Genomic DNA, 14,588 nt, shown 5'->3' with positions numbered 1-14,588 from the left:
TAACATTCTGTTTCACACTGACCTGTCTGGAATTAACATTCTGTTATACACTGACCTGTCTGGAATTAACATTCTGTTTCACACTGACCTGTCTGGAATTAACATTCTGTTATACACTGACCTGTCTGGAATTAACATTCTGTTATACACTGACCTGTCTGGAATTAACACTCTGTTATACATTGACCTGTCTGGAATTAACACTCTGTTACACACTGACCTGTCTGGAATTAACATTCTGTTATACACTGACCTGTCTGGAATTAACACTCTGTTATACATTGACCTGTCTGGAATTAACACTCTGTTATACATTGACCTGTCTGGAATTAACACTCTGTTATACACTGACCTGTCTGGAATTAACATTCTGTTTCACACTGACCTGTCTGGAATTAACATTCTGTTATACACTGACCTGTCTGGAATTAACATTCTGTTATACATTGACCTGTCTGGAATTAACATTCTGTTTCACACTGACCTGTCTGGAATTAACATTCTGTTATACACTGACCTGTCTGGAATTAACACTCTGTTATACATTGACCTGTCTGGAATTAACACTCTGTTACACACTGACCTGTCTGGAATTAACACTCTGTTATACACTGACCTGTCTGGAATTAACACTCTGTTACACACTGACATGTCTGGAATTAACACTCTGTTATACATTGACCTGTCTGGAATTAACACTCTGTTATACATTGACCTGTCTGGAATTAACACTCTGTTACACACTGACCTGTCTGGAATTAACACTCTGTTATACACTGACCTGTCTGGAATTAACACTCTGTTACACACTGACCTGTCTGGAATTAACACTCTGTTACACACTGACCTGTCTGGAATTAACACTCTGTTATACATTGACCTGTCTGGAATTAACACTCTGTTACACATTGACCTGTCTGGAATTAACACTCTGTTATACACTGACCTGTCTGGAATTAACACTCTGTTACACACTGACCTGTCTGGAATTAACACTCTGTTACACACTGACCTGTCTGGAATTAACACTCTGTTACACACTGACCTGTCTGGAATTAACACTCTGTTACACATTGACCTGTCTGGAATTAACACTCTGTTATACACTGACCTGTCTGGAATTAACACTCTGTTATACACTGACCTGTCTGGAATTAACACTCTGTTTCACACTGACCTGTCTGGAATTAACACTCTGTTATACATTGACCTGTCTGGAATTAACACTCTGTTATACACTGACCTGTCTGGAATTAACACTCTGTTTCACACTGACCTGTCTGGAATTAACACTCTGTTATACACTGACCTGTCTGGAATTAACACTCTGTTATACTCTGACCTGTCTGGAATTAACACTCTGTTATACACTGACCTGTCTGGAATTAACACTCTGTTATACACTGACCTGTCTGGAATTAACACTCTGTTATACACTGACCTGTCTGGAATTAACACTCTGTTATACACTGACCTGTCTGGAATTAACACTCTGTTATACACTGACCTGTCTGGAATTAACACTCTGTTATACACTGACCTGTCTGGAATTAACACTCTGTTACACACTGACCTGTCTGGAATTAACACTCTGTTATACACTGACCTGTCTGGAATTAACATTCTGTTTCACACTGACCTGTCTGGAATTAACACTCTGTTACACACTGACCTGTCTGGAATTAACACTCTGTTATACACTGACCTGTCTGGAATTAACACTCTGTTATACATTGACCTGTCTGGAATTAACACTCTGTTACACATTGACCTGTCTGGAATTAACACTCTGTTATACACTGACCTGTCTGGAATTAACACTCTGTTATACACTGACCTGTCTGGAATTAACACTCTGTTATACACTGACCTGTCTGGAATTAACACTCTGTTATACACTGACCTGTCTGGAATTAACACTCTGTTACACACTGACCTGTCTGGAATTAACACTCTGTTATACACTGACCTGTCTGGAATTAACATTCTGTTTCACACTGACCTGTCTGGAATTAACACTCTGTTACACACTGACCTGTCTGGAATTAACACTCTGTTATACACTGACCTGTCTGGAATTAACACTCTGTTATACACTGACCTGTCTGGAATTAACACTCTGTTATACACTGACCTGTCTGGAATTAACACTCTGTTACACACCGACCTGTCTGGAATTAACACTCTGCTATACACTGACCTGTCTGGAATTAACACTCTGTTATACACTGACCTGTCTGGAATTAACACTCTGTTATACACTGACCTGTCTGGAATTAACACTCTGTTATACACTGACCTGTCTGGAATTAACACTCTGTTACACACTGACCTGTCTGGAATTAACACTCTGTTATACACTGACCTGTCTGGAATTAACACTCTGTTATACACTGACCTGTCTGGAATTAACACTCTGTTACACACTGACCTGTCTGGAATTAACACTCTGTTATACACTGACCTGTCTGGAATTAACACTCTGTTATACACTGACCTGTCTGGAATTAACACTCTGTTATACACTGACCTGTCTGGAATTAACACTCTGTTACACACTGACCTGTCTGGAATTAACACTCTGTTATACACTGACCTGTCTGGAATTAACACTCTGTTATACTCTGACCTGTCTGGAATTAACACTCTGTTACACACTGACCTGTCTGGAATTAACACTCTGTTATACACTGACCTGTCTGGAATTAACACTCTGTTATACACTGACCTGTCTGGAATTAACACTCTGTTATACACTGACCTGTCTGGAACTAACATTCTGTTTCACACTGACCTGTCTGGAATTAACACTCTGTTACACACTGACCTGTCTGGAATTAACACTCTGTTATACATTGACCTGTCTGGAATTATTTTCTGTTATACTCTGACCTGTCTGGAATTAACACTCTGTTATACACTGACCTGTCTGGAATTAACACTCTGTTATACACTGACCTGTCTGGAATTAACACTCTGTTATACATTGACCTGTCTGGAATTAACACTCTGTTATACACTGACCTGTCTGGAATTAACACTCTGTTATACATTGACCTGTCTGGAATTAACACTCTGTTATACACTGACCTGTCTGGAATTAACACTCTGTTATACACTGACCTGTCTGGAATTAACACTCTGTTATACACTGACCTGTCTGGAATTAACACTCTGTTATACATTGACCTGTCTGGAATTATTTTCTGTTATACACTGACCTGTCTGGAATTAACACTCTGTTATACACTGACCTGTCTGGAATTAACACTCTGTTATACACTGACCTGTCTGGAATTAACACTCTGTTATACACTGACCTGTCTGGAATTAACACTCTGTTATACACTGACCTGTCTGGAATTAACACTCTGTTTCACGCTGACCTGTCTGGAATTAACACTCTGTTATACACTGACCTGTCTGGAATTAACACTCTGTTATACACTGACCTGTCTGGAATTAACACTCTGTTTCACACTGACCTGTCTGGAATTAACACTCTGTTATACACTGACCTGTCTGGAATTAACACTCTGTTATACATTGACCTGTCTGGAATTAACACTCTGTTATACACTGACCTGTCTGGAATTAACACTCTGTTACACACTGACCTGTCTGGAATTAACACTCTGTTACACATTGACCTGTCTGGAATTAACACTCTGTTATACACTGACCTGTCTGGAATTAACACTCTGTTATACACTGACCTGTCTGGAATTAACACTCTGTTACACACTGACCTGTCTGGAATTAACACTCTGTTACACATTGACCTGTCTGGAATTAACACTCTGTTATACACTGACCTGTCTGGAATTAACACTCTGTTATACATTGACCTGTCTGGAATTAACACTCTGTTATACACTGATCTGTCTGGAATTAACACTCTGTTACACTCTGACCTGTCTGGAATTAACACTCTGTTATCCACTGACCTGTCTGGAATTAACACTCTGTTATACACTGACCTGTCTGGAATTAACACTCTGTTTCACACTGAGCTGTCTGGAATTAACACTCTGTTATACACTGACCTGTCTGGAATTAACACTCTGTTATACATTGACCTGTCTGGAATTAACTCTCTGTTATACACTGACCTGTCTGGAATTAACACTCTGTTATACATTGACCTGTCTGGAATTAACACTCTGTTATACATTGACCTGTCTGGAATTAACACTCTGTTATACTCTGACCTGTCTGGAATTAACACTCTGTTACACACTGACCTGTCTGGAATTAACACTCTGTTATACACTGACCTGTCTGGAATTAACACTCTGTTATACACTGACCTGTCTGGAATTAACACTCTGTTACACACTGACCTGTCTGGAATTAACACTCTGTTATACACTGACCTGTCTGGAATTAACTCTCTGTTATACACTGAACTGTCTGGAATTAACATTCTGTTGCACACTGACCTGTCTGGAATTAACACTCTGTTGCACACTGACCTGTCTGGAATTAACACTCTGTTATACACTGACCTGTCTGGAATTAACACTCTGTTATACTCTGACCTGTCTGGAATTAACACTCTGTTATACACTGACCTGTCTGGAATTAACACTCTGTTATACACTGACCTGTCTGGAATTAACATTCTGTTATACACTGACCTGTCTGGAATTAACACTCTGTTACACACTGACCTGTCTGGAATTAACACTCTGTTACACACTGACCTGTCTGGAATTAACACTCTGTTATACACTGACCTGTCTGGAATTAACACTCTGTTATACACTGACCTGTCTGGAATTAACACTCTGTTACACACTGAACTGTCCGGAATTAACATTCTGTTATACACTGACCTGTCTGGAATTAACACTCTGTTACACACTGACCTGTCTGGAATTAACACTCTGTTATACACTGACCTGTCTGGAATTAACACTCTGTTATACACTGACCTGTCTGGAATTAACACTCTGTTATACACTGACCTGTCTGGAATTAACATTCTGTTATACACTGACCTGTCTGGAATTAACACTCTGTTATACACTGACCTGTCTGGAATTAACACTCTGTTATACACTGACCTGTCTGGAATTAACACTCTGTTATACACTGACCTGTCTGGAATTAACATTCTGTTATACACTGACCTGTCTGGAATTAACACTCTGTTATACACTGACCTGTCTGGAATTAACACTCTGTTATACACTGACCTGTCTGGAATTAACATTCTGTTATACACTGACCTGTCTGGAATTAACACTCTGTTATACACTGACCTGTCTGGAATTAACACTCTGTTATACACTGACCTGTCTGGAATTAACACTCTGTTATACACTGACCTGTCTGGAATTAACACTCTGTTACACACTGACCTGTCTGGAATTAACACTCTGTTATACACTGACCTGTCTGGAATTTACACTCTGTTATACACTGACCTGTCTGGAATTAACACTCTGTTACACACTGACCTGTCTGGAATTAACACTCTGTTATACACTGACCTGTCTGGAATTAACATTCTGTTATACACTGACCTGTCTGGAATTAACACTCTGTTATACACTGACCTGTCTGGAATTAACACTCTGTTATACACTGACCTGTCTGGAATTAACACTCTGTTATACACTGACCTGTCTGGAATTAACATTCTGTTATACACTGACCTGTCTGGAATTAACACTCTGTTATACACTGACCTGTCTGGAATTAACACTCTGTTATACACTGACCTGTCTGGAATTAACACTCTGTTATACACTGACCTGTCTGGAATTTACACTCTGTTATACACTGACCTGTCTGGAATTAACACTCTGTTATGCATTGACCTGTCTGGAATTAACACTCTGTTATACTCTGACCTGTCTGGAATTAACACTCTGTTATACACTGACCTGTCTGGAATTAACATTCTGTTATACACTGACCTGTCTGGAATTAACACTCTGTTATACACTGACCTGTCTGGAATTAACATTCTGTTATACACTGACCTGTCTGGAATTAACACTCTGTTATACACTGACCTGTCTGGAATTAACACTCTGTTATACACTGACCTGTCTGGAATTAACACTCTGTTTCACACTGACCTGTCTGGAATTAACACTCTGTTACACACTGACCTGTCTGGAATTAACACTCTGTTATACATTGACCTGTCTGGAATTAACACTCTGTTATACACTGACCTGTCTGGAATTAACACTCTGTTACACACTGACCTGTCTGGAATTAACACTCTGTTATACACTGACCTGTCTGGAATTAACACTCTGTTTCACACTGACCTGTCTGGAATTAACACTCTGTTACACACTGACCTGTCTGGAATTAACACTCTGTTTCACACTGACCTGTCTGGAATTAACACTCTGTTATACACTGACCTGTCTGGAATTAACACTCTGTTATACACTGACCTGTCTGGAATTAACACTCTGTTACACACTGACCTGTCTGGAATTAACATTCTGTTATACACTGACCTGTCTGGAATTAACACTCTGTTATACACTGACCTGTCTGGAATTAACACTCTGTTATACACTGACCTGTCTGGAATTAACACTCTGTTTCACACTGACCTGTCTGGAATTAACACTCTGTTATACACTGACCTGTCTGGAATTAACACTCTGTTATACACTGACCTGTCTGGAATTAACACTCTGTTATACACTGACCTGTCTGGAATTAACACTCTGTTACACACTGACCTGTCTGGAATTAACACTCTGTTATACACTGACCTGTCTGGAATTAACACTCTGTTATACATTGACCTGTCTGGAATTAACACTCTGTTATACACTGACCTGTCTGGAATTAACAGTCTGTTACACACTGACCTGTCTGGAATGAACACTCTGTTATACACTGACCTGTCTGGAATTAACACTCTGTTATACACTGACCTGTCTCGAATTAACACTCTGTTATACACTGACCTGTCTGGAATTAACACTCTGTTACACACTGACCTGTCTGGAATTAACACTCTGTTATACATTGACCTGTCTGGAATTAACACTCTGTTACACACTGACCTGTCTGGAATTAACACTCAGTTACACATTGACCTTTCTGGAATTAACACTCTGTTACACACTGATCTGTCTGGAATTAACACTCTGTTATACACTGACCTGTCTGGAATTAACACTCTGTTATACACTGACCTGTCTGGAATTAACACTCTGTTATACACTGACCTGTCTGGAATTAACACTCTGTTATACACTGACCTGTCTGGAATTAACACTCTGTTACACATTGACCTGTCTGGAATTAACACTCTGTTATACACTGACCTGTCTGGAATTAACACTCTGTTATACACTGACCTGTCTGGAATTAACACTCTGTTATACACTGACCTGTCTGGAATTAACTCTCTGTTACACACTGACCTGTCTGGAATTAACACTCTGTTATACACTGACCTGTCTGGAATTAACACTCTGTTATACTCTGACCTGTCTGGAATTAACACTCTGTTATACACTGACCTGTCTGGAATTAACACTCTGTTATACTCTGACCTGTCTGGAATTAACACTCTGTTATACACTGACCTGTCTGGAATTAACACTCTGTTACACACTGACCTGTCTGGAATTAACATTCTGTTACACACTGACCTGTCTGGAATTAACACTCTGTTATACACTGACCTGTCTGGAATTAACACACTGTTATACACTGACCTGTCTGGAATTAACACTCTGTTACACACTGATCTGTCTGGAATTAACACTCGGTTATACACTGACCTTTCTGGAATTAACACTCTGTTACACACTGATCTGTCTGGAATTAACACTCTGTTATACACTGACCTGTCTGGAATTAACACTCTGTTATACATTGACCTGTCTGGAAGTAACACTCTGTTACACACTGACCTGTCTGGAATTAACACTCTGTTATACACTGACCTGTCTGGAATTAACACTCTGTTACACACTGACCTGTCTGGAATTAACACTCTGTTATACATTGACCTGTCTGGAATTAACACTCTGTTACACACTGACCTGTCTGGAATTAACACTCTGTTACACATTGACCTTTCTGGAATTAACACTCTGTTACACACTGATCTGTCTGGAATTAACACTCTGTTATACACTGACCTGTCTGGAATTAACACTCTGTTATACACTGACCTGTCTGGAATTAGCACTCTGTTATACACTGACCTGTCTGGAATTAACACTCTGTTATACACTGACCTGTCTGGAATTAACACTCTGTTATACACTGACCTGTCTGGAATTAACACTCTGTTATACACTGACCTGTCTGGAATTAACACTCTGTTACACATTGACCTGTCTGGAATTAACACTCTGTTAAACACTGACCTGTCTGGAATTAACACTCTGTTATACACTGACCTGTCTGGAATTAACACTCTGTTACACACTGACCTGTCTGGAATTAACTCTCTGTTATACTCTGACCTGTCTGGAATTAACACTCTGTTATACACTGACCTGTCTGGAATTAACACTCTGTTATACATTGACCTGTCTGGAATTAACACTCTGTTATACACTGACCTGTCTGTAATTCACATTCTGTTTCACACTGACCTGTCTGGAATTAACACTCTGTTATACACTGACCTGTCTGGAATTAACACTCTGTTATACACTGACCTGTCTGGAATTAACACTCTGTTACACACTGATCTGTCTGGAATTAACACTCTGTTACACACTGACCTTTCTGGAATTAACACTCTGTTACACACTGACCTGTCTGGAATTAACACTCTGTTATACACTGACCTGTCTGGAATTAACACTCTGTTATACACTGACCTGTCTGGAATTAACACTCTGTTATACACTGACCTGTCTGGAATTAACACTCTGTTATACACTGACCTGTCTGGAATTAACACTCTGTTATACATTGACCTGTCTGGAATTAACACTCTGTTATACACTGACCTGTCTGGCATTAACACTCTGTTATACATTGACCTGTCTGGAATTAACACTCTGTTATACACTGACCTGTCTGGAATTAACACTCTGTTACACACTGATCTGTCTGGAATTAACACTCTGTTACACACTGACCTGTCTGGAATTAACACTCTGTTACACACTGACCTGTCTGGAATTAACACTCTGTTACACACTGACCTGTCTGGAATTAACACTCTGTTACACACTGACCTGTCTGGAATTAACACTCTGTTACACACTGACCTGTCTGGAATTAACACTCTGTTATACACTGACCTGTCTGGAATGAACACTCTGTTATACACTGACCTGTCTGGAATTAACACTCTGTTATACATTGACCTGTCTGGAATTAACACTCTGTTACACACTGACCTGTCTGGAATTAACACTCTGTTATACACTGACCTGTCTGGAATTAACACTCTGTTACACACTGACCTGTCTGGAATTAACACTCTGTTATACATTGACCTGTCTGGAATTAACACTCTGTTACACACTGACCTGTCTGGAATTAACACTCTGTTACACATTGACCTTTCTGGAATTAACACTCTGTTACACACTGATCTGTCTGGAATTAACACTCTGTTATACACTGACCTGTCTGGAATTAGCACTCTGTTATACACTGACCTGTCTGGAATTAACACTCTGTTCTACACTGACCTGTCTGGAATTAACACTCTGTTATACACTGACCTGTCTGGAATTAACACTCTGTTATACACTGACCTGTCTGGAGTTAACACTCTGTTACACACTGACCTGTCTGGAATTAACACTCTGTTATACATTGACCTGACTGGAATTAACACTCTGTTACACACTGATCTGTCTGGAATTAACACTCTGTTACACACTGACCTGTCTGGAATTAACACTCTGTTATACACTGACCTGTCTGGAATTAACACTCTGTTACACACTGACCTGTCTGGAATTAACACTCTGTTACACACTGACCTGTCTGGAATTAACACTCTGTTACACACTGACCTGTCTGGGATTAACACTCTGTTGTACACTGACCTGTCTCAGGTTAACACTCTGTTACACACTGACCTGTCTGGGATTAACTCTCTGTTACACACTGACCTGGCCGGGATTTACACTCTGTTACTCACTGACCTGTCTGGGATTAACACTCTGTTACACACTGACCTGGCCGGGATTTACACTCTGTTACTCACTGACCTGTCTGGGATTAACTCTCTGTTACACACTGACCTGGCCGGGATTTACACTCTGTTACTCACTGACCTGTCTGGGATTAACACTCTGTTACATACTGACCTGTCTGGGATTAACACTCTGTTACACACTGATCTGTCTGGGATTAACTCTCTGTTACACACTGACCTGGCCGGGATTTACACTCTGTTACTCACTGACCTGTCTGGGATTAACACTCTGTTACACACTGACCTGTCTGGGATTAACACTCTGTTACACACTGACCTGTCTGGGATTAACACTCTGTTACACACTGACCTGTCTGGGATTAACACTCTGTTGTACACTGACCTGTCTCGGGTTAACACTCTGTTACACACTGACCTGTCTGGGATTAACTCTCTGTTACACACTGACCTGGCCGGGATTTACACTCTGTTACTCACTGACCTGTCTGGGATTAACACTCTGTTACACACTGACCTGGCCGGGATTTACACTCTGTTACTCACTGACCTGTCTGGGATTAACACTCTGTTACACACTGACCTGTCTGGGATTAACACTCTGTTACACACTGACCTGTCTGGGATTACCACTCTGTTGTACACTGACCTGTCTCGAGTTAACACTCTGTTACACACTGACCTGTCTGGGATTAACTCTCTGTTACACACTGACCTGGCCGGAATTTACACTCTGTTACACACTGACCTGTCTGGAATTAACGCTCTGTTATACACTGACCTGTCTGGGATTAACACTCTGTTACACACTGACCTGTCTCGGGTTAACACTCTGTTACACTCTGACCTGGCCGGGATTTACACTCTGTTACATTCCTCTATCTTTGTCTCAGTGTGCTTGTTGTCTTCACTATCCCAACATTAAAAACTTTTGAAAGGAAATTTTTTGGTGAAGTGTTCCCTGGAATTTTTGTTTCCCTTTCACAGGGCTGCGACCTGGGGACATCCCCTATGCAGACAGTCTGGAGAGAGGCCGTTCCAGGGAAAGGAAACATCTGCTTTCACCTGATAGATCCCTATGCAATTCTACCGAGCGCACTCAGTATCCGCAGCAACAATGCCGGGATGACCGGCTGTCTCGGTCGCCTAGTCTCGGACGCTCACACAACCCTCGGGAACAGGTAGGCTTCAGGCTTGTACTCTTGTCTGCTGGTTTCTGGGAGCTTTGATACGAGGGCGGTGGAACTGCAGTTTGTGGGACAATTAATATCAGTTCGCATGTTGAATTCAAGTGTGCTGTACATCTTTTGTGATTTGAACTAGAAAGAACCAGTTGGACGTGGACTGGACAAGAATTCAACATTGAAACTTTTGCATTCAAAAATCTAGATGTAAGGTCTCTGGGGTAGAATGGAGTCACCGAATTGTTTACAACCTGCCCTTTGTGTGATGTTACCATGCACTCTGTCCTATGGAATCCTCCCTGGCCAATCCCCTGTGAGATACCGACTACTTTAATGAGCACTGGCATTGTTTCAATATTTAAATGTAGTCTCCCATGCTCAGTTCAAACCCGGACTCCGAGAACATTTGCAACATAGAAGAAGGCCATTCAGACTGTTGTGTCTTTGCTGTCTGAGAAAGAACACTGCTAACCTCACTTGCTTTTCCCTGATTGGGATTTGCGAGCGACAAGCTCCGACTAACATTTCTAGATTATGGGTAGCTTGACCAGAGGTCCTTAAAGTGACCGTTGGAGGCGTCTTGTAAAAGGCCCCAAAAACTTGTAAGATCTTTAGTCTTTTGTGAAATTGGAAGGAGCAGGAACTTTACTAACCAATGTACACCCACCCCCACCCTGACCAAATTGTTTACCCCGCCCCCACACCTCGCCCTCCAGACGATCTACTCCCTTCTCCTGACAAGACAGTTTTGGCGTGGTATTGGATTAATGCCTACAGCTGGCCTGATTCATTTTGATGAAGCCTGAGGGATGCTGTAATTCAGTCCTCTAGCCTCCCCATTCACTGTGTGCTGCTGGAATCTTGGCCGGTTTGGGATATCAAGGAATTTGGCCCCCGTGTTTCTGAGAGTCGTACCCGCCCAGGTTAATTGACAGGAACATAAATGATTCCTTGTAACTCCCAGTGACCAGATGAGGAAATCCTCAGCCAATCAACAATCAAGTAATGAGGGACATTACACAAACATTTGCATTTCTATCTCACCTTTCACAACCTCAGGACTTCCCAAAGCATTTTACAGCCAATTAAGTGCTTTTTTTGAAGTGTAGTCAATGTAGCAACTAATCTGCAACAAACAGCAAGGTGATAACTTCCAGGTACTGTGTCTGTAAGATGTGTTGGTTAAGGGATAAATATTGTCCAGGACTCCACGGAGCACTCCCCTGTTCTTCTTCAAATAGTCCCTTCGGATCTTTTACAAGGCAGACAGGGCCTTGGTTTAACGTCTCAACTGAAAGATGGCCCCTCTGACACTGCAGCACTCTCTCAATACTGCACTGGAGTGTTAGCCTGGATTATGTGCTGAAGTCTCTGGAGTGGGACTTGAAGCCACAACATTCTGAGTCGGGGTGAGACTGAGACAAGGCTGACTCGACTGCTGTTTGGTGTTGTCTGGAGATCGAGGGTTCACTATGATTTGCGGATCCCTCCAGACTGAATCCCAGCCCATGTTGAGGGCAGGTATTAATGTTCTTTGCTTCTTCTGTATCCTGCAGGTCAACAGCTCTGTGAGTGAAAGCCCAATCCCTTCTACGTCTGGGACCAGTACACCCAAACATGGGCGACGACAACTCCCACAGACTCCCTCCAAGCCCCGGCCACACATTTCATATTCTCCCGTAGCGCAGTGCCCTGACACCTTGTCACCTCCCTCAGACCAAGCCACCCCAAGGAGCAGAGAGGCCCGTTATCAGTCCTTGAGAGTTCAGCCAAGCAAGACACTGTGGACCGAGTCTCCTGGTCTGAGCAAGAAGAGTGACAGCCAGCACTCAACTCCTCTGCGCTACATATCAGAGCCGTCGCTGACCCTGCACGATGACCTTGGCAGCCTAGACCAGGCACTGGGAGAGGAAACGCTCACCTTCGAGGCTGCAGTGGCCACGAGTCTCGGGAGGTCCCACACCATCTCCTCTGCCCCACCCCTCAGGCACTCCTGGCAACTGCCCAACGGGAGTTATCGCACACGAGTGGTGCGCTGCGGAGCGACAGCTGTCCCCGACCCATTCACTGACACCGACGAGGATGACAGATGCTAAACCTGGCAAGAAGACGAGGCGGCAGGAGCAGGGAGCAGGAAAACAGAAGAGGAAATCAAATTGGCACGTTCAATGGCAAAAAAGATAGCCAAGCTAAAAGAAATCAAAGAGCTGTAAATCTGCATAAACCTTGCCAGATACATATTGCTCAAGAGGCCAGACATTTTTGTTGGGTGGGCAGTTTGTATTGTGAATGATGGTGACTTTGTTCCCCTTCGCATTCCCACCCCAATCCCCCCACCATCAAACAGGTCATCATGGATGTGCCAAGGTTCCAGTTGACATTATCCCGACTACATTTGGACAAAGGTGTCACATCAGGAGATTCAATGAGAGGAACAATAAAAAGGACTCTGTGCTGTTTCTGCAAGCAGTTTTTGGATGTGTCTCTCGGGAGCTTCCCAATAGTGACTGATGTGATGGACAAGGGGACGGTGGGAGGGGAGCTAAGTGAATTGCTCCCTCGCTCCTGGTCCCTCCAGTTGTGTGTTTGTGCTCGATCGTGCGTTGCTTGTAAACCTGAGGGGAATCCATTGCCAAGCCCACCTCACCCGATCATTGAGAGGAGAGAACCCCTCCCCCACTTTTTTGATTGGCGGTTACTTTTGTGTATTTCTCTCTGACAATCCACGCCAAAAGCAAAACTTGAAGCTGTACAAATACTGTTAATGGATTATATAAAAAGTACAGTTGTGTTGGCAGAGCCAGCCATGTGCCATGATTACCGTGGGACCAGACAGTTCAGCAGAACTGCAGTGTCCCCGAGGTGTGTCAAGTTGCATCGAATCATTAATGACAACATTTTTTATGTGCTCCAAACAGAGCAAAAAGCCAACATTTTATTTGTAAATAATTAATTTTAATCTTCCTTACACTTCCCACCAAGAATCCACTCTTCCCCCACCCCCCCCCCCCCCCCACCACCCCGAACTCCCCCTCTCGCTCCCCCCCATCCCACCCCCGCCTGAAAGATTGGCCTGTGTGTGTTTCTAATATGATGCATGCAGTTTGGAAAGTTCCGTCAATCTGGTGAGTTCAGTGACTAACTTACTGGCATGTGATTGAGGTTTTAAGAAGTGTCTGTTTTTTTTTCAGTATATGAAACATATTTAAATAAAAGGCTTGATTTTTAGTGCAAGATGACCATCACAGTCAGTGGGCTGCACCCCAGTCTATTCG

At 42.3% G+C, this 14,588-nt stretch overlaps 1 protein-coding gene across 1 annotated transcript in view; it reads left to right on the top strand.

Annotated features, from left to right (window-relative positions):
• Positions 1 to 13,409, top strand: part of LOC137373269 (probable voltage-dependent R-type calcium channel subunit alpha-1E) — a 1,486,297-nt gene extending 1,472,888 nt beyond the window's left edge. Inside the window, exons 47-48 of the mRNA XM_068038118.1 lie at positions 11,117 to 11,310; positions 12,870 to 13,409. Coding sequence (XP_067894219.1) covers positions 11,117 to 11,310; positions 12,870 to 13,409 — 734 coding nt within the window. The remainder of the gene's footprint in view (positions 1 to 11,116; positions 11,311 to 12,869) is intronic.
• The last annotated feature ends 1,179 nt before the right edge of the window (positions 13,410 to 14,588 follow it).

Source organism: Heterodontus francisci, chromosome 8 (genome assembly GCF_036365525.1).
Source record: "Heterodontus francisci isolate sHetFra1 chromosome 8, sHetFra1.hap1, whole genome shotgun sequence".
Lineage (NCBI taxonomy): Eukaryota > Metazoa > Chordata > Chondrichthyes > Heterodontiformes > Heterodontidae > Heterodontus > Heterodontus francisci.
The sequence above is the reverse complement of the archived record's forward strand: the minus strand, read 5'-3'. Positions and strand labels throughout refer to the sequence as shown.